At 38.3% G+C, this 26,135-nt stretch overlaps 1 protein-coding gene across 4 annotated transcripts in view; it reads left to right on the top strand.

The window, feature by feature from the left end:
• The window catches only part of LOC126285382 (vesicular glutamate transporter 1-like), a 136,712-nt gene that overhangs the window by 95,812 nt on the left and 14,765 nt on the right, over nucleotides 1–26,135 (top strand). For all 4 annotated transcript variants that reach the window (XM_049984720.1, XM_049984719.1, XM_049984721.1 and 1 more), the window contains exons 7-9: nucleotides 1,556–1,679; nucleotides 5,616–5,892; nucleotides 16,262–16,382. In XM_049984720.1, the coding sequence (XP_049840677.1) occupies nucleotides 1,556–1,679; nucleotides 5,616–5,892; nucleotides 16,262–16,382 (522 nt within the window). The remainder of the gene's footprint in view (nucleotides 1–1,555; nucleotides 1,680–5,615; nucleotides 5,893–16,261; nucleotides 16,383–26,135) is intronic.

Raw genomic sequence — 26,135 nt, 5'->3', positions numbered from 1 at the left:
GTGTCCGTAAGTCGTTTCTGAAAGTATTTGTATGGAGTGTAGCCATGTGTGGAAGTGAATCATGGACAATAAATAGTTTGGACAAGAAGAGAATAGAAGCTTTTGAAATGTGGTGCTACAGAAGAATGTCGAAGATTAGGTGGGTAGATCACGTAACTAATGAGAAGGTATTGAATAGAATTGGGGAGAAGAGAAGTTTGTGGCACAACTTGACTAGAAGAAGGGATCGGTTGGTAGGACATGTCCTGAGGCATTAAGGGATCACAAATTTAGCATTAGAGGACAGTGTGGAGGGTAAAAATCATAGAGGGAGACCAAGAGATGAATACACTAAGCAGATTCAGAAGGATGTAGGCTGCAGTAGGTTCTGGGAGATGAAGGAGCTTGCAAAGGATAGATTAGCATGGAGAGCTGCATCAAACCAGTCTCAGGACTAAAGACAACAACAACAACCACAACTGTGATGAGTGTAGAATAATTCAGAATGGAAGGGTCTTTTTTAGTAAGTGATCATGCACTGATGAATTTTTCCCAAAATTTTGTAATTTTAAAGATCTGTGCACAATGATGCACTTTGTAAATTATTTTATAGTTTCGTTAGTAGTTAGTTTATAATTCACTCTCCTCCTGTGAGTAAATATTAGTTGATTATGTAAACTGCACTGAAAATGTGAGAGGAGGAGACTTAGATCTTCATGTTCATAGACAAATTGCAAGTACAAGTTTGAAAATATTCATAATGTAAAATTGATTGTAAGTTATGCCCTATGCAGTATGTCTAGATTATGTAAAGTTCCCTCATTTCTTTTACACTATAGGCTTTAATAGGCTACCTTTATCAATGTCACACTAAAGTTCAACTTCTGTGTAGTCTTCCTACATTCATTTTGCCCACTGGATGGTCACTTCTTTAGGTACCTGATCATCACCCATTCGGTACAAATGGTTTTTGCCATCTTTAAGTGTGTGCATTCTAGCAGTTTCAATGTGTATGTGCTAAGTGGGAAAAAAATTTCAGTAACTTCACCCAGAAAATCTAGCTAGAGCATCCCTACAACACACAGAATTCTGTGTTACATCATTGCAGAAATTTTGCTAATTCCTGTAATTTCATAATCTACCAAACTTACAGGTTTAGTCTATTCAGGCAATTTGGCACAGAGTGATTGAACATTTGCCATATGGAATCAGTGCAGTGGATGACCATTGTGGCTGTGCAGTCAGTCTGTTAACATTATGGTTAGAAATCCTGCTGTGTTCCCATTCTCCCTCCTCCCCCCTTTCTCTCCCCCCCCCCCCCCTCTCTCTCTCATTTCTCCCATTCAGGCACAGAATTGATTAATTTATGTGCTCTCATGTCTATCTTGTCCATGTGTGACTTCATATTTTGCAGTGTATACTCTTAATCCTGTTTTGAAAATTAGGTGGAAACCTCATAAACTAATGAGTGAGTGAGAGTGAGAGTGAGAGTGAGAGAGAGAGAGAGAGAGAGAGAGAGAGAGAGAGAGATTTTTGACATCAAAGACAGTTGAGAATTAGTTACAAATTATTTCAGGACATGGTGGTACCATGGAAGCGTTTCCTGACATCATTACCAGTATGGGCAATAATGATTGCCCATTTCAGTGAAAACTGGGGTTTCTACACACTACTTACAGAACTTCCAACCTTCATGAAAGGTACGTTTGATGTGAATTATATAGTGACCACATGCGAAGTTTTGAGTACAGGGTTAGGTAAAAATAATTCTTTTATTTGAAGAAATCATTACTGGAAGTGAGATGGAAGCAGTGTATGGAGGTGGGAAACTTCTTGTTTGTAATATATGGTGCTTCCACTTTAGAAATGACAGTGTTGACATGTCTGTATATATTTTCGAAAGTATATCCACATATAACTTTATTATAATTATATTTATTACATTTTCATGTGTTTTTGTAAATAACTTTATATTGTCATAGCTGTGTTAACTGTAACTGGTTTTATATTGATATCCAGATGCTGGAGGATAAAAGCAGCTGGTTGTACATAATAAAAATAGTTCTTATTGTCCAGAGTTAAGAATGTTGTAGGTGAAATTCCCATCTCTTCCGTCACTATGAAACTGATGTACGTCAGCAGAATGAATATTCTTCATTCTGCTGATGCACAAATATGAGGTTGTATAATCAGTACAAATGTGTACTTGTTTTCTATAATAGTTATTTTATGCTGGACTTGCTGATATACTGTTGTTTTCATGTTCATTAAATATGATTCTATGATACAATATGATATGATATAATATGCATTTGGTCAAGATTCAGTGAAATGTATGCAGAAGATCTGATGATGGCAGCTTTGTTTGCTGAAACCAGTCATCACAATAAATGCTGTACATTAGTGATCTTAGCTGTTTGAGGTTTTACTTCTGTTTCTGCATAGATCTAGATTACCCACTATTTTGATAATGTCAAGCATATATTCACGTATGGGTCAAATGAGTGTTTTGTAAGCTACTTCTTTTGTTGGTGGACTGCATTTCTTGACAATTTCTCAAATCAATCAGTCTGTCTGTCACGTCTTACCTGTGACTAGTTGTATGTGATCATTTCACTTTAAATTGCTTCGTATGCATACTCTTAGATACTTGAGGAATGGGACTGCTTTCATTGATTGTCCTGCAATCGTGTAGTCACACAATAACAGCTGTTTCTGCCTATTTGTGTGTAATATGTTATATTTATTAAAAACAAAGATTCCAAGACTTACCAAGCGGGAAAGCGCCGGTAGACAGGCACAATAAATAAAACACACAAACACACACACAGAATTTCTAGCTTTCGCAACCGACGGTTGCTTCTTCAGGAAAGAGGGAAGTAGAGGGAAAGACGAAAGGATGTGGGTTTTAAGGGAGAGGGTAAGGAGTCATTCCAATCCCGGGAGTGGAAAGACTTACCTTAGGGGTAAGAAAGGACAGGTGAACACTCGCACACACGCACATATCCATCCACACATACACAGACACAAGCAGACATTTGTAAAGGCAAAGAGTTCGGGCAGAGATGTCAGTCGAGGTGGAAGTACAGAGGCAAAGAAGTTGTTGAAAGACAGGTGAGGTATGAGTGGAAGCAATTTGAAATTAGCGGAGGTTGAGGCCTGGCGGATATCGAGAAGAGAGGATATACTGAAGAGCAAGTTCCCATCTCCGGAGTTCGGAGATATGATAAGCCTCATGTAGCTTCCAGTGTTACCTAATAGGTCATTTCTATACATTGTGAAAAGTGATGATCCTGTAACTCTCTCTTGGGTTACACCCAAAGTCTCTCTTACATCTGGAGATTTCTTTCCAGTACGAATGACATGCTGTGTTCTGTTTGCTAGGAAATAGAGCCATGCCATTAAAAAAATGAGTATCCAGAAAAATCAACCTTTAAAATAAATACCTCTGCCATTTGATTTCTAAACAAAAGATGTGAAAGCAAAAATGGAAAACATGTATAGCTTACACAGAGTTACATAAAGAACTCTACAAGCAGTACAAATATAAGTACTGCAAAGAAGTCTGGAGATTAAAAGCAGAAAGAATCGACCAGCAAATATGAGAGTCAAATAATGTTTCAAAGACTTGCTGGCCAGTTGTAAATAAAATCGGAAACAATGAAACAGAAACTAAAATTAATAATGTATAATTAACTGTGAATAATGATGATACCTCTGATCCCCTAATAGTCAGCAATATTTTTAATAATTACTTCATAGATACAGTCGAAAATGATGGCTCTATGAAACGGGATATACAGCATACATTTGAGTCCAGTAGCAAACAGCACTGCAGTGCACTACCTGCAGTAAGAACGTACGACATTATGCAGCTGATTAATAGCCTCAGAAACAAAAGATCAGCAGGATTAGATGAAATTTCTCCATATGTATTGAAGAACGCAAACATGATCTAATGAAACCACTAGTTAATCTAATAACCTGTGTTCTCAAAGACGGTGTTTTCCCTGACAATTTGAAACTGGCTGTAGTTAAACCAATAACCCTGAGAGAGAAAATAACATTAAAAAATCCTGGAACATTCCAACAATGCTGACATATTAGGTGATTTCCAGCATTGTTTCAGAAGAGGTCAAATCAGCAGCAGTACAATTCGTCCATAATGTACTTGAAAAAATAAATGGAAAAATCCCAAGCAGCAGCAGGAGTAGTCCAGTATCCCTCAAGGGCTTTTGAAGGGTGCATTATGACATGCTCTTGTCAAGAGCTGCAAAGAGTGGTGTCCCTGGAAAACTCATGGAATTGCTAGAAATGTATTTAAAGGGTAGACAGCAGTGTATGGAGATTATATACTCTAATGGAGAAATACTGGAGAGGAGAAGGTCAAGTATAAGAAATACACATTTTGGTGTTCCTGAGGGCTCTATTTTAGATCAAGTCTTATTCATATGCTATTTAAATGATTTCCCAAGCTCTCTCGACAATAAGCAATTGATAACTATGTATGCAGATAGTACAGCAAGTGTTTGCTGTGCAGACAGTGAGCCCAGCCTAATTGATGAAATACATAACATTACTGAAAAAGCAAGAGCTAACTTTGAAAGGGAGGACCTAAAAGTAAACATAGTAAAAACTAATATTATTCCTTTTAAATCAAGTGGCCCAGACAGACAAAATAATGTGACTGATACAATTCTACCAAAGACCTGTGCAGGTTGTAAATTCTTGGATTTATGCATAGATGATCGACGTTCATGGAAGCAGCTAGCTGACCCTTTTTTTTTGTCTAATGGAATAGTGCTGTGGACTGCGACATGCCAAACTAATATGAAAACTGTTTTCATACTACAGAAGCGAGCCTTGAGGATCATAGTAAAAGAAAAACCAGGAACTTCTTGCATACCCGTATTCATTAGACACAATATTCTCAGAGTTAAAGCCATGTGCATATTAGAAACTGTAATGTTAGTGAAAGAAGACACTAAGATCAACAAACTTTCATATGGTTAACGGAAGATTAACAGTGAAAAGCCCCTATGTCAAAGTTTTAATTGCTTGTTACCAATATTGACAGGGGATACTTTTAAAAAGCAAGTCGAGCAATGGCTTATCAAAAAATGCTCTTATAAATTGAATTTATCATGAATTATAATGTATAAGTAATAATGTAAACTAAAAAAAATTGTAATTGTAAAAACTTTATAAGTAGCCAAAAAGGCACATACAGGCCTGTAAAATTTCATTTTACGAGTGATAAATTTAAATAGAAACTCTTCAATCCAATCACACACCCGGTCTGATATTCTGTAGCTGTTATTTCGTTCATTAGGTGGCAGTGCGAAACAAAGGATTTTTATCTTGTTGATCCAATGTTGCAATGAAGTCCTACATAATGAACCTATTATTTTATGTCAAGGTGATCATTTTTAATTAATTAAATAAATATAATTACTAACCTATGCTGTATTAAATGCAGGAGGTGTAGTTATTTGAAATTTCTCATTAATATTACCTGTACTTTTATTTGGTAGCCATACTGTTGCGTGATAGTTGATACATTTCACAGTTTGTATGTAGATTTACATGTTAGTGTCAGCTCACTGTAGAGTTTCTCTGCAAACAATTTGTTGTAGAGCAGCTGGGTTTTGATCTACAGTCTGCTGGTCTCCTGGGATCACTACCATACTTGGTCATGGGCACTGTCGTGCAAGGTGGGGGCTGCCTCGCCGATTGGCTGCGAGCAGGTGGTCAGCTGACAACCACACAAGTACGCAAGCTGCTCAACTGCGGTGCGTTCTCGTGCCAAACGCTTTTCCTGGTGGCTGCTGCACATGCCACAACTCCTGCTACTGTTGTTGCCTGCCTCACTGGTGCTGTAGGATTTGGTGGATTTGCTTGGGCTGGATTTAGGTAATTTGAAAGGCATATTTTTTTTCACTTATCAGACATGTAGTCATAGGCACTATGGATATAGAAGGTGTATCATAATTAATAGTGAAAACTGACACAGGTGAAAGTATATGAGGTGTGGCCATAAAACAACAAGACAATTCCTGTACAACATTTTAATTAAAAAACATACCTATTTACTTATTGCCACCCTCAATATATTCCTCTCCACTACACCTACAACATTCCATGCGAATTTTCCATTGATGGAAACAGTGCTGGAAGTCTTCCTCCATGAGCTTCCTGATAACATGTGCTGCTTTTTCTTTCACTGCTTCAGTGGACTGAAATCTAGTTACTTTTAATCTAGTTACTTTTAATGTGGATAAGTCACCTGGTGCTAGGTCAAATGAATAAGGTGAATCGTCTAACACTGGGATGCTGCACTTCGCCAGAAACCTCTTAACCTTCTGATAGGCACATCTTCTATTCGGACGAGGGTGGTTGTGCGTGGTTCGCAGATACCACTTATTGTTAATGAACTTTGTCTTTTTAAACATTAAATTTTTATTGTAAAAGTAATATTAGGTATTATTTATGAGATATAGAAACAAAAGCAAGGTAAAAAATTTATTTAAAAATAAAGTTACATTTCAAAACCCACAGTTTCTTCTTGCAGTTTCTCTAGGTACTGATACTTTCTTTCTGTGTATGAATGTCAAATTTGTACAAGATTATGCTTGAAATTTTGGTTTCTCAATATACTGAAGTTATTTAGAAGTTGAAATACAATCAACACAAACATTTCTTGAATGATGTAAACAAAGCATACCGTCTATATACCTCACATTTGAAATGGGTGATTATTTAGAAGCTTAAATATAATCACTGCAGACATTTTGTGAATGCTGTAAACAAGTAAACTGTCCACATATTTCATATTTGAAACTGGCAATTCTCGTTTTCTTTCTAACTAAACGTGGCCTACGTCTTTTCTTCAGACGTCTTTTCTTCAGAGGCTCCTGAGGTTGATCTTCTTCTCCTCTTCCTTGTTGCTGTTGGTGTTCATCTTTTGTGCGTGGAACATTTAAAACACTTGTATGGAGGTCTCCAGTTGCTTTAGTACTTCTCCTTTTTATATGTTTCTGCACAAGTTTGTTCGAAAGATATCTGATATATTTTCTTCTCTTGAAATTATTACTGGTGTTTCCTTTCCAGACTATAAATGAATTTGTGGCAGCAATGTTCATCATTGAAAAAAACACTACCAGAGGCCATCAGTTGTGTTTCTCGCAACACTGAAAGACCCACAGAGTTTGTCGACAGTATCGACAGCTCCTTTTGTGTGACTGTAAAAACTTATAATTTGTGGTTTCTTGAGATCACCTGTTGCTTCATCAATTTTTCCATCATTGTGAAGGCTGGATATCAACAAAACATTCTTGTACTTTTTGGCACATGTGAAACAAGTGTTGCCTCTTTCTGAAAACCAAACAGACTGGAGTGGGGCTCTTGCTTTCTGTTCGCTGTGAATTCTGGTGGAATCCGAGTCTTATTTTTTTGTAACATGCCAATGAATGAATTTTTTTTTTTTTTTTGATGCCTATTCCTTTACCAAATTGTAATCTGTAAACCAATTGTTGGTCGTGATATTTCTCCCACTATAGAAAATGGGTGCTGCTAACCTTTTCACAATTTCAGGTGGTTTATTACTTATGCTAAAAGGACAATTTAGTTGGGTTCCAGTGTTTATTTCCATATTATGTGTATAATATAGTCGAAAGACAAGTAAAGAATACATTTTTATGCCATATTTACTTGGCTTTTTGGGCATATATTGTATGAAACCTCATCTACCTCGAAAAGCCTTGAATTTTTCATCAGCGGTATCATTTTCACCAAGTAAAAAGCATTTTTGACAGTTCACAACATTCTTCAAAAATAATTCTCATAGGAGCTAGGGGGTCAGTTTTTCTTCCTTCTCCTCTTGTTTCCACAACATCAAAACAAATAGATTGCATTAAAAACTTCAGTCATGATGGTTAGGAAGTCATCCACCCACCATAAGTCATCGAGATTCAGACAGTTAGTGTGGTACACCCCAGCGAGATAAAGCAGCACTGTTTCCACTGTGTCTGTTGAGTGTCCCTTAAACGAGAATAGTTATCTTGCATTGTAAGAATAAATTTGTTTGTATTTTCTACAATACACTGAATCTTTGTGTCAGAGACGAGGCATTTCCATAAATCTAGAATATTAGTCACATTTTTCACAGGTCCAATTACTCTGGCCCTATGAAGGATAATATTTTGTGTACCTCATCTTTGCCTACTCCTTGGCTTTTTTGCCATGACCAAACCTCGATTTTAATTTTTCCTTTTAACAGCTTGAAATGCTGATTTCTCATCTTTTGTTGTCTTTTTACCTGGACTCAGCACTCAGTCCCATATCAGAATCTGCATCTCTTTCCGAAATGTGCTCTTCTTTGTCAGTGTCACTGCCCTCTATAAAACTGATGCCTTGATCATCCTCATTGTTAGTATTACGCAGAATTGCATTTATCACAACTTAAGCATCCAAAGGATTGTTTAAATTATGCATCTCCGTGTCCCTCATAGTACCCAAGAAATAAATATGAACTGAAACTGAATAAATAACTTGATGCAAGCATTGAAGATCACGCGTATCTGGCACATACAATTTCATTTCATTTCATTGTCGATTTGAGACACATGTAAATTCACCATTAACTCTACTTTAAATTACTAATAAGCATTAAACATTCAGCAATAAATAATGGAAAATGAAAAGTTAAAAACTTACACGGAGGGTCGCGCGTATTCCTCAGATATGAAACATGTTATATTAACTTGTTGTTTACAGTAGCGGGCAGCACCCAGGACTGAAGTAGGGCGGAGTCAAAAGAGGAGGCTAGAATAAATGGGGCATTTCCATCCCTCCCACTTTCCAAGAAAAGATAACGAACATTATCACTGCATTTCTGACACAGACGCACGCCTATCGGAAGGTTAACAGACAATATGGTACGAGCCTGCTGATTTTCTTCTCCATCCTTCCTTAATCTGACCTTCTGCTCGATCACTAATGAGTTTGTTGTTGACCAGACATTAAACTCTAATCTGCCTTCATTCCTTCCTTCCTTTTCTTCAAATGTATGGGCTGTGTACCATAAATTGCAGCATGTAGCGTATTGAAGCAGTAGAGTACTTCTTGTTGAGGTAGGCCATGGCTGAAATTTGAGCCTAATTAGGTGGGAAAATTCAAAAGCTTACATTTCAGATTTGTTTGTACACTATTTCACAAAGAAGTCAGCGGCGGCTGCTATTATGGTAAACCTAGTATATCATACCTTCACAAAATGAATTGTATTGTTTTGCAGTGCATTATTACAGTGTTACTATTGGTTTGTATAACATACGAGTACTTATGATCATTGACCACAAGTTATACTTCTTAACTGGAGGGCCATTTCAGAAAAAGCTATTGCTTCAGTTTGCTCTAAAATTATTCATCAGTTAGCATTTTTATTTAACTGGTTAATAAAATGAAATAGATAACAAAATAATGAAATGGAGTAGATAGTTCCTATAACATAAAGGCTGTTTTTGTCCAGTCCCAATCCTTTATTTGTGAATTAGAAATCTTGTGAACAGCTGGTATTTCAAACAGCAAATTTTTGTACCACTTAATGAGAATGGTTCATTGAAATACATTTTATATTGTTTTTTTGTATGATGACTGTACAGAAAGTATCTTACTTTACTATTTATTGTTGAAACCAACAACTGTATCGGGGTGCACATACGCTCTGTCAGTAGGCATATGTAGTGTGCATGCATGATATCTGTTTCATTCATGATTTATTTGTGGTGCTCTGTAATTCATTGTAGTTAACTTATTTAATCATGTTAAAACTGATCATGAACTCTTGTGTCCTTAATAACATACTAGACCAGTTTAAAATTTAGTTACCATCTCAAAATACTTCTGCCAGTCTTATTTTTTCTTGATGGTGCTTGTTGCATCTGCTTGTGAGTTTATTGATGAATGGGTAAATTGCACTTTTATTACAGAGCTTTTGATATTAAGTGTTTGCATGAGTGTGTCTGTGTTTGTCAGTGACCACATCTTAGCTACGTCTATCAAGTACCTGCAGAACTGTTTTCTCATTTTTACCACTATTCTCTGTCTTCAATGCTTATATCATATGGCTGAGATTAATCATTAATGGTTGACATCATTAATTCTTTTGAGGTGAATTAAATGCATTGAAATGAAATTACAGTATCAATGGGGATTAAATGACCGAAGATGCAGTGACATGAAGTGATATCAGTGCAAGTCATTCAGATATGCTGAAACTGCATTGTAGCAAACCTGTAGTGGCAACTGAAACTTTGTGCCAAACTGGAGCTCAAACCCAATTTCATGCTTATTGAGAGCATTCACCTTAACCATTAAACTCCAAACTTTATCACTGTTTTTTCTTCCTGTGATTTCTGAACACTACTACAGTGCATGCCACTTATCTTAGTAGGTAGCTGGAGATTTTGCACAACCAGCAGTTAGTTGTGTTGGGGGAGCCATCTGTTGCAATGTAGCCAGACTGTGCATTAGCTGCACTCCATTTGACAGTCGGCTACTGACTGCCAACCATTAACTACATACGCATACAAGAAATGTGACAAGCACAATGGTTCACACCTTTGTGAAGAACACCACATCATCAAACTGTCTGCCTTGGAAAATGTGTAACATAGAAAAATAACAGTGTATGCTATTAGGATGAACAGTGACCACAATAACAGACAGATTTACATTGTTTGCTGTCTCCATCAATCAATGCAAGAAAAAAATGTGATGAATAATTGGGAAGAACCATAGCATATTTACTTGCATTTCCCGCTTGAACCCTGAAAATACATTCATATTTTGATGTGTTGCAAAATAAAGTTTATAAAGAAGAAAAACAGCAAAAAAATGCACGTTTACTGACACATCCTGGACCAGCAGTGTCTTTTGACCATCTTCACACAATTTTTATAATACTCGTAACTTTTTTTGCAATACAAGTGGCTAACAGGAAAAATTGCAGCACGTTTATAAGTATTTATATCACCCTTTTGAACCTGAAGAATACATTCATCTTTTGACGGTTTGCAAAATGCAGTTACAGTTATTTATTTGGAGCTGCAGAGTAAATATTTGCATATATGAAATTTATACCTGTCATTTTTTAAGTGACTTAAGAAAAATGTCTTAGCAATCTACATGTACAGGATCTTTTCAGCAGGCATCTGAAAGAAACATATTGCAGAAATATGAAAAAGGTTCTTCATACATTAAAAATTGTTATATTAAAAAAGCAATTGCATTTTCTATTTCTAGACACCTCACTTGTATTAAATATTTTTCTGTTTCTAGACACCTCGCTTGTATCAAATAATTTATAATTGTTATTTATATCATTTATATTGCATGTAGTTGTTGCTATACATTATATACAACCAGTTTCCATTCACTGTTTGTTGGGAGTAATCTCAGGGAAAGCCAGGACAGATTTTGATAATCTTTCCAACACAAATTTTCAAAGAAGATATTAGAATATTTCATCACTGACATAAATGACATATAATGTGATATGAATGAAGAATTACTGTTTCAAAAGTGAAGGCAGCAGTCTATCATAAATACAAAATAAATTTTACATTCTTTTATGGCTAGGATTCAAACTTCAAATAGAGTTCACAACAAAATCAGTGAGTTGTTGAAGACCAAAGGCAAGCTTTAAACAAAGTCCACAAAGAAACTGCTAAGGAATAAAAAAGTCTTTTATTGGTCCATTACCAGCCAAGGAAACTCAGTCTCACATTATGTAATATGAGCTTAAGTTGTACAACATTTTTAAATGCAGTAGTAAGTGCTACTGGCACAAGTAGCCCAAAACATTATCTTCACCCTCAGAGTCAGAATAGTGAAGATTAATGATGAAAGCCTCCATCACCAACTCTTTCGATTTACTTTTTAAAATCTTCCTGCAGTGTTTCTGAATGTCTGATGCAGTTTGTCTATGCAGTGATAGTTATGTTGTTCACTGATTCGTGTGTGCATCTTTCAATGTAAGCAGTCCAGAAGATGCTATATCTTTATGCAATATGGGCCTTAAATTGCAACCATACCATCTCAATAGGATTGTCATGGCAGTGATATTGGTAAACTGATTACTCAGTGATGATGCTGTCTTGCAAGTTCATCTGTCTCGTAAGTGCTGTATTTAAGGGTGGTATGCATTTACAAGCTTGAGTAACTCTGCCCTGGTTTGTGACACAGTGTGAGGAATTGCATTACATGACATCCATGAAATAATTTCATCTCTTCTGGTATTTGATGTGGAAGCCTGATTTACTTGCACAGAGTGCATACTTACATTGTCCATGACAATAACAGGATTCTCGACCTGGTACAGAAGTAGCTGTTGTACAGACCACTGCTTGAAGACAGCATAAGTCATTTCAGAGTTGTAGTCATCGGAATGCTTTGACTTTGATGCTTTAAATATTAATATAGTTTCTGGTATTAAGTCTGCCGAACCAGCGTGAAGCACAATAGGATGTCTCCCTTTGCCCACAGGAACCTGCAGGGCTCCAACATCCTCATTTGTCTTCCAGTACATTGACCTTGAATGGTTATGATTCAAATACATCTCATCCAGCTAGAAACACGTGACTTTCCAGCTTGTTTTATCTTGTGCATCATGTGCACACAGTTCTTTCTGTTACAATGTCACTTTTCTCCAAGAGCAGTTTTCTTCTGTCATTGGTTTTCCTGTATTTAAATCCCATTTTCCTCAATATTCTGAGCTTGGTAGATTTGCTGCCATTGAAACTGTTGGCTTCTTTCATGTATGAACACAATTTATCTGCCACAGAATATTTGCCTTTACTATATATGTCAAATATTTTGTGACGTAATACGTTCATGAGTTCACTTATGACTTTCTTTTGATTTTGGCACTTACCAGGCGATTTAAAATTAAGTGATCTGTTCAGCAGATGTGTTGGCTTCATTCGCGATCCATTGAACAGTCTTTACCCCAGCATTCCACGTCTCAACTGTTAGATCTTGTTACTTGGCAACACCGAGAGGTGCTTTGTGAACAGACGTGAATGCCACTTCTGACTCCTGTCTAAAGAACTGATATACACAAAGTTGGTGGCACTTGGCAACACCGGGAGATGCTTTGTGAAGAGACGTGGATGCCACTTGTAGATTTCTGTGTAGAGAACTGACACACACAAAACACTAATTCTTGCACCTGCTTGTTTAATGCTGGGTAAGATTTGCTTTTGCCACTCATATAGATGAGACTGCCTCAAAATGACCTTCAAAAGAATACAACAGAGTAAAACCAATCATAAACTCACTCCGCACAGTACGAAATAAACTTGTCCACGCGCTATGGCTGACTGACTGCTATTACTTGGCACGTCACATGATGTATCCTTGCTTCTACGCATCCAGACCTTACCTGCCAAGTTAAGTGGCATGCAGTCTACAACAAGTTCTCCCATGGAGATATGTGGGAAGACACCACTGAGGAAATGGAGTTGGTGGAGGCCCATGGCTTACTTTGCCGTAGGGGATGTACATCCCACTAGTGACAGTGAAAGTTTGAGTCATACTCGGAGGTGTGAACAGATAGTTTAATGGTAAAGGTGACTTGTGATAAGCAGGAAAGCCAGGTTCAAGTCCCAGCCTGGCACAAATTTCCAACTGTCACAGTAGGTTCCTATAAATTCTTCTTTCATTTTATTTATTAATGTGAGATTCCATATTTTGAATTTTTCTATGCTTCTACAATTCTTAATTGTGTCACAGAGATAATTAACCATTTACACAGCAATACATTAGATTGTACAGGGTTAATTTGAACTGTTTGGCTGACTTCAGGAGATAATTTCAAGTTTGAAAATAATAATAATAATAATAATAATAATAATAATAATAATAATCTTGTAACATCAATGCAAATAATCAATTTTTTAGAATATAATGTAATTTGATATATAAAAAAAAATCTGCTCACCAAGTGGCAGCAGGCCACAAGTACGTAATTACCCCACTGGCTTAGTTCAAAAACAGATTTCTTGAGCCATCACATCTAATCCTGGTATTATTGAGCTTTCCAAAAAACAACCTAAGAATACACCACTTGTTATTCAGTCGTATCCTGGTCTTGAATATATTAATCAGCTACTATGATAAGGCTACAACTTCCTAGAATTATGCTCTGAAATGAGGTCCATTCTCTTTTTGCCCACCACACCTAGAACATCTTTTCGTTGCCCTCCCGAGCTCTGCAATATACTTGCCACATCCCATGCCCTATGGCTCCTACCCCCAGCATTGTCCCCTCTGTAAGACCTGACCTGTGCACCCTCCCACCACTGCCTATACCAGCCCTGTAACTGGCAAAACATATACTGCCAAAGGGAGAGCCACTTGTTAAATGACAACACGCATACCAGTTGTTAGGTAAAAACTGTTTGGGCTTTTACATCAGCACGACTACCACCAAGTTATCAGTTAGGATGAATGGCCATAGTCAGGGGGCATATACAGGCAACATACAATATCCTATTGCAAAGCATGCTGTGCAACATGACAGTTGTGACCTTGGTGTATGTTTCACCACATGTGCCATCTGGATTTGTCCCCCAGACACCAGTTTCTCAGAACTCCGCAGGGGGGAACTAGTGTTGCAACATGCCCTAAGTTCTCTCCACCCATCTGTCTGTAATTTACATTAATTTCTTCAGTCTCGGCACTTTTTCACAGTAACTGTTCTTTTCTTCACTTCCTTTTAGTTTTCTGTATCTTTCATTTTCTGGCTTATCTATTTTTTTCTGTCCCTCCCCTGCCCCCCGACCTCTATCACACACAGTGTATGGAGCTTTTCACTCTTTCTCATATATAATGTTTTGGCAGTAATCTCTGTGTCTTGCATATTACCCTGTCTTCAACCTACAAGCTCTCAGGTTTTCAAATCTCATCTAATGCAGTCCCCGACAATCAGTCTTTCTTCTCATCCCATCCGGTGAGTCTTCCCTGAGAGGTTCCAGGCAACTTTTACAAACTCTACCCATTTTCATAAACATCACCAGTCCTTTTCCTTCACGCCCCTTCCTTCCCCTTCAGCCCTTCTGTCAGAAGGAGGAGCCACTGGCTCTGATAGCTTGCCATCTTTAATACCTTTATTTGTGTGGTCTCTTGCTGCTGCTTGGTGAGTGTATTTTTTAACTATCCACCTACCCTAAATTGGATGGTTAAGAAATGTGCTCACCAAGTAGTGGCAGGAGGGGGTGCTCTGAAGAAAGTACATTCAGCTGTGATCTTGACTTTTTCAGTGTGTCTGTGAATTAGACTAATTAGATTTTTTTGTCAACTCGAAAGTTTTCAGTTTTTATGATGGTGTTTTTCTCACTGGTGGTTCATATGTACTACTGTATCTATTTAGATGTTGCAGCTTGGGCTAAAGACAAGTTGTTCAAATATATTGCTACCAGGAACCAGGTAAATAAATACATGACATGTGGTGGCCCTCTGAGTTAATGTAAAAGATAAGGTTCTGTAGCTGAAGTTTGCTGTAGGACCTGCTTGTCCAGTCAGCTGGCTGAGGACAATGCTGTTGAGATGCTGGCTAAAGTTATATGTAGGTGGGTAGGAGCTTCTTCATGCATCAACCGTGTGTTCTGCCATGCTGCCAGTGATTCACCACATGTCACAAAAGATAACTGCAGAAGGAAATTGTGTTTTTGTCCATCTATTTAGGCTTCATGAAAGAATAACAATCAAACTACTTGGTGGATGATAATACTAACACAAAGGTTGATGCCCAGTTATCATTGATTTGACAAGTTGGACATACCACGGGACTCACTGCAATCCATGTAAGACTTTTTGTAGGTCACTTCATCTCTGATGTTGGGAAGCAAGTAGCATCTAAATGCTGCAACTTGGATAAATCATGATGTGGTAAGAAGCTTATACAGCATATTCCTTTGTAATATGACAACATTAATACAAAAAAAGGCTGAATATTAAGTATCCACACTGTAAAATAGGAACGCATATTGGATGTTTGCAAATGTATTATGTTCGCCAAAACATTATTTAAAAAACATGAACACTGAAAATGTAATCAGGATGGATACAAACCAAAATGTAATTACTGAGCCATTAATATAAATCATTTAGTTTTTGTGGAAGGAATGATAGGTCGGAGAATTTCTTTCTCTGTGCAGTACCATTCTGTTTGAAATAGAAAGGAACTGTCTATTAATACAGTTTTTGTTCCTTTACTTTTCAGTGTGAATCACCTTGACTTGGCACCACAGTTTGCAAGCATTTTGATGGGAATGAGCAATACTGTTGCCACTTTGCCAGGGATGATCAGCCCTCTCCTCACAGGAACCCTGGTTCAGCACAAGGTATTTGTTGTCAGTTGAGCATTATAATAATCATAGCTGACTCAAGAGCTTTGTTTTCTTTAATTGAAAAGTGTTTTCTGCAGATTGCAGCATTGTTTCAAACGTCATAATTTCATAAAGGTAGAGTGCTATGGTGCTTATATAAGGAAAAATATCAGTAACATGGAAGCCATGAAGTGCTACTTGTTCACAGACAGAATATAAATTAAATATTTTCATGAATGTTATCAGTGAGGTAAAAATATTCACAATAGAAAAAGAGGAAATATACTCACAAAGTGGTGAAAGATAGAAAACTCATAGAACTATGAAAAGTGGTAAAAATATGCAGAACAGAGAACCAGTTTGGAGAAAAAGAAACCTGTACTACTCAAGGATAGGTGAAAAACATGATACTAATCATAATTCTTTGCAGAGAATTCATTTCTTTCATTACAAGTTTTCTGCAGATTGCAGCATTGTTGCAATTGTCAGAATCTAACATGCCATGAGATGATGCTTGGCTATGACAAATACCAGAAAAATAGGTAGATGATATTGATCAAGGTTAGATATATTAGACTTGATGGGAGAAAAAGAAATGAATTCCTCCAACCCTTCCTTTTCTTCTGGATGTTTTTACAGTTTTATGTAATTTTTCATATTTACATCTGCTGCCACTGAGGGAGTAATTTTTGCTTTCTGTATTACAGATATTTTCAAGAAAATGTTTTGTACTAGGAATATCGGTGTTGGATCCTCCCTGAGAATAAAATTAAGTTGAATGTTTAAAAATTGGTGAAAAAGGTAAAAGTATGCCACGTATTTCAAGAAATGACAAACCATGTTGCTTAGGAGTGAAGAAAATGTACCTTTTTATAGGAATTAATTCCTAGTATTGGTGACCCATCTCCATGCATTCTCATTTTCTCAACTATTAGTGGCTATAAGAACATTATTAACTGGGAAGGTTAAAAAAATATCCATTTATTCATAATTTTTATTTAATGATTTTAAATTTGTCTCCAAAGAGCTCTCAACTTTAAGATCTTATCTATGTCAGTTATTGAGGATGCAATAACAGTGATTCCAATTAGCGGAATTTCACCACCAAAAATCACGTTTTTACTGAAATTTCTACTTTTTGTGGCTTTAACATCTTGTGAGTACTAATAAAATGTAAAGCACATCACCCACTGTTAAAAAAAGACTTTTCCTGGGGCTAGAGGGGTTGAAATTGTATGTCCATGTCCTCATGTAGAGCTTTGTTTTAATGGGCAGGCTGGGCTATTCAATTTGTTTGGTAAATAGTCTATGTGTGTGTGTCTTCAAATTTAGATTTTTTCTTGAGATGTAGACCTAAAAATTTCACCTGGGTTTCTGCCATAATTTCCTCAATGTTACTAGTTACCTCTCATTTCCGAAAATTTAATTTTGAGCTATATCATCTGCATCTTTAGGAAATTCAGCTTTAGTTATTTTTTGATGAAACCAGGGGTGTAAAGTGCTTTGCGTGCTGTTTGGATTTTTTTTATGGATCATCATTTTATATTTCAAAAGTGAGGTCATTTGCAGATAAGACCGAATGCTTATTAGTGCTTAGTAGTAAATCATTTACATATTATAAAAACATGTAAGGGCCCAGCTTTGCACCTTGCAGGACTCCTTGGGGAATTGTTTTCCAGTCAGAATAGTAGTGGCATTCACTTGATACCACAGTTACTCTTTGTTTACTACTTATTGGATGAGGGTTAAACTCTGTAACACACTGTCCTGGTTCTATAACTCTGTATTTTGTAAAAAAAAGTAATGAGTAATTCACTGAATTTGATAATACAGATTATAGACTATTGCTGCGACATTTTTTCCTCTGATTTAATGATGAGCTTATTTTTTCTGAATATTCACTGCTGGCATATATAGTGATTTTTCTTTTCTGGAAAGCAAACCAATTTTTTAAACATCACTTCATGTGAGATTCTTTAAATTATTTTTGCCACAGCATTTTTAATTAGTATGGAAAAACTGACATCGTGAAAGCCATGGATCAGGTAGCTGCAGTGTTTCTTGACTTCTGAAAAGTGTTTGACTCAGTAACATATGACATTTATTAACAAAAGTAATATATTAATGACATGCCAGATAATAGCAAGCTCAAATGAACCCATTGAGTGCAAGGTTCTATAGAAAGGCTCATTTTGAAAGTCATGTGCATCAGGAGGGCAACAGAAAATGAGTGTCTGGGAGGTGCAGAGATGAACTTTCTAAGGGATGCATGTATCACACTTCACAAAATGGACATTGTTGACATTCAAGATATATTAAAAACAAACCACTAACTTGCACCATGAATGCCAGAAGAAAAATGGTGCGCCACAGTTATCACAAAGGTTTGCAGCATCAAAATCAAAGGCAGACTCCTTGGGAGTTGCAAACGGTGCATATTCAACTACGTATCCATTCTTAAGGAATGCATGTAGAAACATGTTGGTGTAAAGGGGTAATGAGAACAGATGGAATGTGATGGCATGCAACCAAATGCAAAACAGCCTGTCATGGATCTTACTGAGAAACTGGCTATCCTATAAGGCATAGGTGCAGACAGTGTGATAATATTTTTATAGGTACAGAAGAAACAAATGTCAAAAGGCTGAATTTTTCCAGTGGTGCTAGGTGGTATGAACTGCTATGTCACACACTTTTCAAGAGTGATAATTTGCTTCAAGGGAGCACGACATTTACACACAACCAGGAAACGAGCAAAAGCAAGTTATTTGACCAGTTATTGGTCAAAAACAGTGCTCACACCATAGTTGCAGTTCTCTTAAGTTCATTTTCCCACTCTTGCATAATGTAAATATCCCCTTGCACTTGCAAGATCATACACACCAAAAAAATTGTAGAGGACAGAGCATCTCCAACTTCTAGTAGCACAGTAAATAACTTTCCAGCCAATTTTTCATCCATGGATGTGTTAAAGCATTGACATTAGTTGATCTTGATGCAACTTTCTTGATACCTCTAATTTCGAGGGTCCCTTTCATATGCAGTTCCTCTCCAGGTGGGACCTGGTCGGAGTTGAAAACAAATTTCTTGTTTGAAGTTATGCAACCATCCACTGCTTACCTTGAAATTCCTGTAATCTATGTTTTGTGCAGTTTGATGTGATTAGCATAGTAGGTCACTATCGTGCACCATCTGTGAATTGTATCGAGCATCCTTGAAATGCACGAACACCAGTTTTTGTAACAAGTAACCTTGTCCTTCCTTGAATATCCATAGTTTTTCTTATGTACTATACCAGAATGTTGCTGCAGACTTATATGAAATCTCTTTCTTTGCTGTGCTGTGGATGATCTTCTGTGTGCATAATTATATGCACTACCCGCTCATGGGATAATGATTGTCCTTTCCTACATTTCACTGGAGACGGGATTTGTGGCTCCCTGGTCTGACAATGACTACATGACTCTACACTTGTTTCAGTATCACTTTAAGCATGTATCATCATCTTACTCCTCATGTACATTGTATACACAGTTGACACCACACATTCCACTGACACATCTTGCACAAGCACTAATATTTCACCTGCCACTACTTTCTCACTCTGCAAAATGCTGTGGGTTCCCTTCTAATGAAATGTCAACTTTGGCAGCTGTTGTAGATATAATTCAACATTTGCAGTGTTTATCGTTGCCATTGCTCTGCTTTATATCAACACACCACTACTACTGGTGTGAGTTACTAGTCGACTAAGCAGTTAAACTATGCTCCGCGTGGCCTCATGTTGTGCTCACCTTTGGATACCTCCAGTCCTGCCCCCTGTTGTCATTAGCATCCAATATTGTGGTTGCACTGTAGACAATATCCAGGGAATTGAATCCATAAACATCATTGTCCTTCTGTGACCTCATACGCAAGGGGTTCCTAGTCAGACATATCGTGGATGGTCCATTCATTTACCCTGAAGTACTATAAGAAAGGAGCTCCACAAATACTCAGTCACCTCTTGACAAGATTTCACAGTGGTGCAGATATTGATGACTTACTTTAAGTGTTCAGAAATGTAAAATTATGTACTAAACAAAATATAGTGTCTTCTGAGTACAGTACCAGTCACAATTGCAATCAGTCAACTCATACAAATACCTCAATTTGTGCTGATATAAATGGAATGATTTCGTAGGCTCAATCATAGTTAAAGCATAGGATAAATGCTTCAGTCTACAAAGGAGATTACTTACAAAACACTAGTATGACCCAACCTAAAATATTGCTAAAACGTGCAGGATAAGTACCAAATAATACTAACAAGATATAACAAATGTGTATAAAGAAAGGCAGCACAAATGGTCACATTTGATTAACTTGCGGTAGAACATTAGGGTAATGCTGAAGAACCTGAACTGGCAGATGCTGCAAGATAGATGTCAGCTACACTATGTGATCAAAAGTATCGAGACGTCTGGCTGAAAATGAATTAAAAGTTCGTGGCACCCTCTATCAGTAATTCTAGAATTCAGTATAGTGTTGGCCCACTCTTAGCCTTGATGACAGCTTCCGCTCTCGCAGGCGTACGTTCAATCAGGTGCCGGAAGGTTTCTTGGGGAACTGCAGCCCATTTTTCAAGGAGTGCTGCACTGAGGCAAGGTAGTGATGTTGGTCGATGAGGCCTGGCACGAAGTCGGTGTTCCAAAACATTCCAAGGGTGTTCTATAAGATTCAAGACACAACTCTGTGCAAGCCAGTTCATTACAGGCAGGTTATCGCCATGTAACCACTCTGCCATAGTCTGTGCATTATGAACAGGTGCTCGATCATGTTGAAAGATGCCATCACCATCCCCAAATTTGTCTTCAACAGTGGGAAGCAAGAAGTTGCTTTAAACATCAATGTAGGCCTGTGCTGTGATAGTGCCATGCAGAATAACGAGGGGTCCAAGCCCCCTCCATGAAAAACACGGCCACACCATGACACCACTGCCTCCGAATTTTACTGTTGGCACTACACACAATGACAGATGATGTTCACTGAGAATTTACCATACCCACAGTCTCCCATCAGATCGCTGCTTTTTGTACCATGATTCGTCACTCCACACAATGTTTTTCCACTGTTCAATCGTCCAACTTTTACACTCCTTATACCAAGCGAGGCCTGGCTTATGAGCAGCTGCTTGACCATGAAATCCAAGTTTTCTCACCTCCCGCCTAACTGTCATAGTATTTACAGTGGATCCTGGTGCAGTTTGGAATTCCTGTGTGAGGGTCTGAAAAGATTTCTGCCTATTATGCATTACAACCCTCTTCAGCTGTCGACGGTGTCCATCAGTCAGCAGAAGAGGTCGGCCTGTACACTTTTGAGCTGTATGTGTCCCTTCAAGTTTCCACTTAACTATCACATCAGAAAATGTGGACCTAGGGATGCTTAGGAGTTTGGAAATCTCTCATACAGACGTATGGCACAAGTGACACCCAATCACCTGCCCACGTTCTAAGTCCGTGAGTTCCGCCGAGTGCCCCATTATGTTCTTTTGCAATGTCTAATGACTACTGAGGTTGCTGATATGGAGTACCTGGCAGTAGATGGTAGCACAATGCTCCTAATATGAAAAACGTATTTTTGAGTATGTCTGGATACTTTTGATCACATAGTGTATTTAACCAAAGCCCATTTAAAAAGATGCAAGAACTGGTATTAAGTTAGTGATCTACGAATATGTTTACACTCTCCTACATATCTCTCCCAAAGAACCACAAAAGCAAGATCAGATTAATTATGGTACACAGAGGCTTTGACTTGCACAAATAGCCCACACATGTTAGTGTGCCGCTTTTGGGATTTGGGAAAGCATCCCAGGATCAAATCAAATCCAGCTGGTGTATAAATGATGAACGGGAATGTGCTGGCCAGCCAGTATGTGGTTTATAGCTGGTTTCCCACATCGAACTAAGTGGTTACTGGGCTGTTACCCACATCCAGCCTCATTGTGTTCCTCATGAACATTGTCCCCACAGTCGACACCACACAGTCCACTGACTTACCTTGCAGAAATGCTAATATTTCAACTGCCACTTCTTTCTCATAAACATTTCAAAAATGTTCTCGCATATCAGATGAAGCAGATGGAGTAGTTGTGTCATGGCTGGCTGTTGCAGTGAGATAAACAGTTGTGAGGGAATTTTGCCTGCTGCAGGGGCCCTCGGCTTAAATACAAGGGTATTTCAGAAAGTCAAGATACAACGTACGCCAGAGAAACAGAAGAGTTATGGCGAGCAAGTTGGCAACACTGGTGTTAACCTTGAACCGTTAACTTTCTTCTCGCGGTCGTTTGGCAGTTGAACGCTGCTTCTGTTTGGAGTAGGTCGTGTTTAAAATGGCTGTGCCAATTCAGTATCCCACCAAATGCAAAGTGCACTCCCTCATACATTTTCTTCATAGAAAAGGTCAGCGACCAGCGGATATTCACAAAGAAATTGTGTCTGTTTATGGGAACATTATCAATCGACAAAATGTAACGAAATGGTGTCGTCATTTCTCTGAAGGTAGGACCGATTTTCATGATGAACAAAGAACAGGTTGGCCATCTGTGATCTCTGATGCCCTTCTTCGGAGAATGGAGGAAGCAATTCGTGCGAATAGATGTCTCACATTGAAAGAATTGCTTTAGATCATACTGGACTTGTCAATGACAACTTTTTATGACATTGTGACTGTCAAGTTAGGGTACAGGAAATTGTGTGTGCGCTGGGTTCCAAAACTGTTAACGGAAGAACACAAAAAGGAAAGGATGGGCTTTGCACTCAACTTCCTCACATGCTATGCTGAAGCAGGTGATGAATTCCTTGATCACATTGTGACAGATGACGAGATGTGGGTTTATCACCATACACCTGAACCCAAGCAATAATCAATGCAATGGCGCCATTCAAATTCACCAAAAGCCAATAAATGCAAAATGTTGATTTCAGCGAAGAAAACCATGGCTTCTGTTGGAATTTATGCCTCCTGGAATGACAATTAATGCTGCTCCATATTGCCAGTCTTTGAAACGTTTTCGAAGGGCAATTCAAAACAAACACAGGGGATCCAGTTAATAAGATGTAACTGACATTTTCTAAATAAATGTTCTATTTAAGGACTGTGAGCCATTGTATCTTTACTTTTCAAAATGCCCTCGTATTTCAGTGTTCTGTCAAATTCTTCTCGCGGTATCTTATCTCCCATCTCATTCACATTCGCTACTTCTTCATTTGCATAATGTTGTCTTCAAGTTTGTGCCCATTATATAGGCCATCTATATATTCCTTCCACCCTTTGGCCTTCCCTACTAGGCTTAAATACTGGCTTGCCATCTGAGTCTTTAATATTCACAGTGGTTATTCCATTTTCTCCAAAGGTCTCTCTAATTTTCCTGTATGGAGCATCTGTGTTCCCCATAGTAATGCATGTTTTTACATCTTTGGTATTTTACACTTTCTGTTAATCTCATTTTCAGATGCCCACATGACTTTTTACATGCTTCAGTTGCTAAATGTTTATATTTTCTCATTTCATCAGTTAAGTTCAATTTCTTGTGTTATTCAATAATTTCTTCGAGGCATTGTCTTTTTGCCTATTTGATCCTATACTGCCTTCTTTATTTCATCTTGCAAAGCTGCCCATTCATCATCTAATGTATACCTTTCTCCATTTCAGTCAGTTGTTGGCTAATATTTCCTTTGAAACTCTCAGCAACCTCTGGTTTTTTCAATTTATTCATGTCCCATCTCTTTAAATTCCAACTTTTTCCATTTTTAATCTGCAGTTCATAATCAATAAATCGTGACCAGAGTCCACATCTGCCCCTGAAAATGTTTCACAGTTTAAAATCTGTTTACAAAACCCATGTTATACCATTATGTAATCAATCTGAAATCTTCCAGCTCTTTAGATCTCTTCAATGTAAAGAACCCTCATATACAATTCTTAATCTTAGTGTTAGCAGTGATTAAATGGTGCTCTGTGCAAAATTCCACTACGTGGCTACGTCCTTTATTAATTTCCTGAGGCCATGTTCTCCAACTATTTGTTATGACCCCAACCTCAGGGATTGTAATGCGCCAGATGAACGGGAGAAATGGTTTCGGAGAGAGGGCTGCATGATGTCGGGGTACACAGCCACAGGCGATTTTGGCATTGACTTGATTCTGTCAAAGAAAGTGTGTGTGTGTGTGTGCGTGTGTGTCAGCATAATCATCAGCACCAGTGTCTACTGCTCCAGCACCCAACCTCCCTGCTTCTGCCACATGACGGCTTCTGTCCTCTCCCATGGCCACGTGGCCAGTAGCATGCATTGGCTGAGCCGGAAGCCCCACGCCGACCCTCCAGAGCATAGCTAGCTATTTTATCAAGCACTATACTTGGTCTCCATGTTGAACACTGAAGGGAAGCAGCCAGTAGCCTTCGTAGTAGCAGAGTATCAGCAGCTCCAGTCGCCTGCCCAGGGTGACTCAGCCTGTGATTGAGGACAGCTGCGGACCTTGTAGGCCACAAGATCACACCCGGGCTCTGCCCTTTCAGACACCAGCTTGCAGTCAGTCAGACATCACCCAGAGAGCGGAGGCTGACCACTGCCCGTACCTCTGCAGTGCTAAGTTTTGCTTCCACCAAGGCTGCTATGTGTTGTATAGTGGAGCTTGGTAGTTGATTCAGTGGGCCAGCTGGCCACCAGAATTTGTCAGCAGATGGCCGTCATGGTCAGTCTGCAACTTAAACAATTGTCATTCTCTCAGGCTGCAGACACTGACAGAATGGTGATATGACTGCTTACCTTGACCCTCTGGACTCACTTCTCTATACTCCTTTTTGTACACTTGTAATGTTCCTCTGGAGGGGAAAAGTGGAGTGTTCGCTTATAATTATAATGTCAGCTTCAGCTGTAACTGCAACACACAGTTTGTTTGTAGCATGACAGTGTCCTGTGGAGCATCTAGTAACTTTACATCCATCTCCAGACTTGCTTATAGTGCCCGCCAGGCCGTGCTTCCTCACCTGGAAGTAGCGCTGTGAACCTGCCTTGCAGAACTGTTTGCTTAATATCAACATTGCCAGCACTCACTATCCAATGTGTCTTCCGGCACCATAACTAGTGCCTTCAGGCCATAGCTGTGCAAAATTTTCAAGAATTTCTAAATCCATGCTTATACTTAATCATGGCACAGCATACCTCCTCCATTCTGTGAAGATTCATCCCGAATCTTTAATATTGAGCTCCCACTAAACTGCTTGAATGCCTGAAACTTTCCTGGCAGATTAAAACTGTGTGCCAGACTGAGACTCGATCTCGGGACCTTTGCCTTTCATGGGCAAGTGCTCTACCTTCTGAGCTACCCAAGCACGACTCACGCCCTGTCCTCACAGCGTTACTTCTGCCAGTACCTTGTTTCCTACCTTCCAGACTTTACAGAAGCTCTCCTGCGAACCTTGCATAACTCGGTCCTGCACACAGTTTTAATCTGCCAGGAAAGTTTCATATCAGTGCACACTCCACTGCAGAGTGAAAATCTCATTCTGGCACTTTAATGCTAATAATTTATGTATTGAGGACGATCCCCCCTCCCCAATTCACTATGTAATGTTCCCACATGGAACTTCTTATCACACTTGTATTGCTCACCCCGCTTTTCACTAACTACCATGTATTGTTATTATGTACCTCTAATATACTAATTAAGTACTTAAAACTAATCACTTCACTGACCAATGCCATTCAACCATTCTGCTGGCAAT

Source organism: Schistocerca gregaria, chromosome 8, assembly GCF_023897955.1.
Source record: "Schistocerca gregaria isolate iqSchGreg1 chromosome 8, iqSchGreg1.2, whole genome shotgun sequence".
Lineage (NCBI taxonomy): Eukaryota > Metazoa > Arthropoda > Insecta > Orthoptera > Acrididae > Schistocerca > Schistocerca gregaria.
The sequence above is the reverse complement of the archived record's forward strand: the minus strand, read 5'-3'. Positions and strand labels throughout refer to the sequence as shown.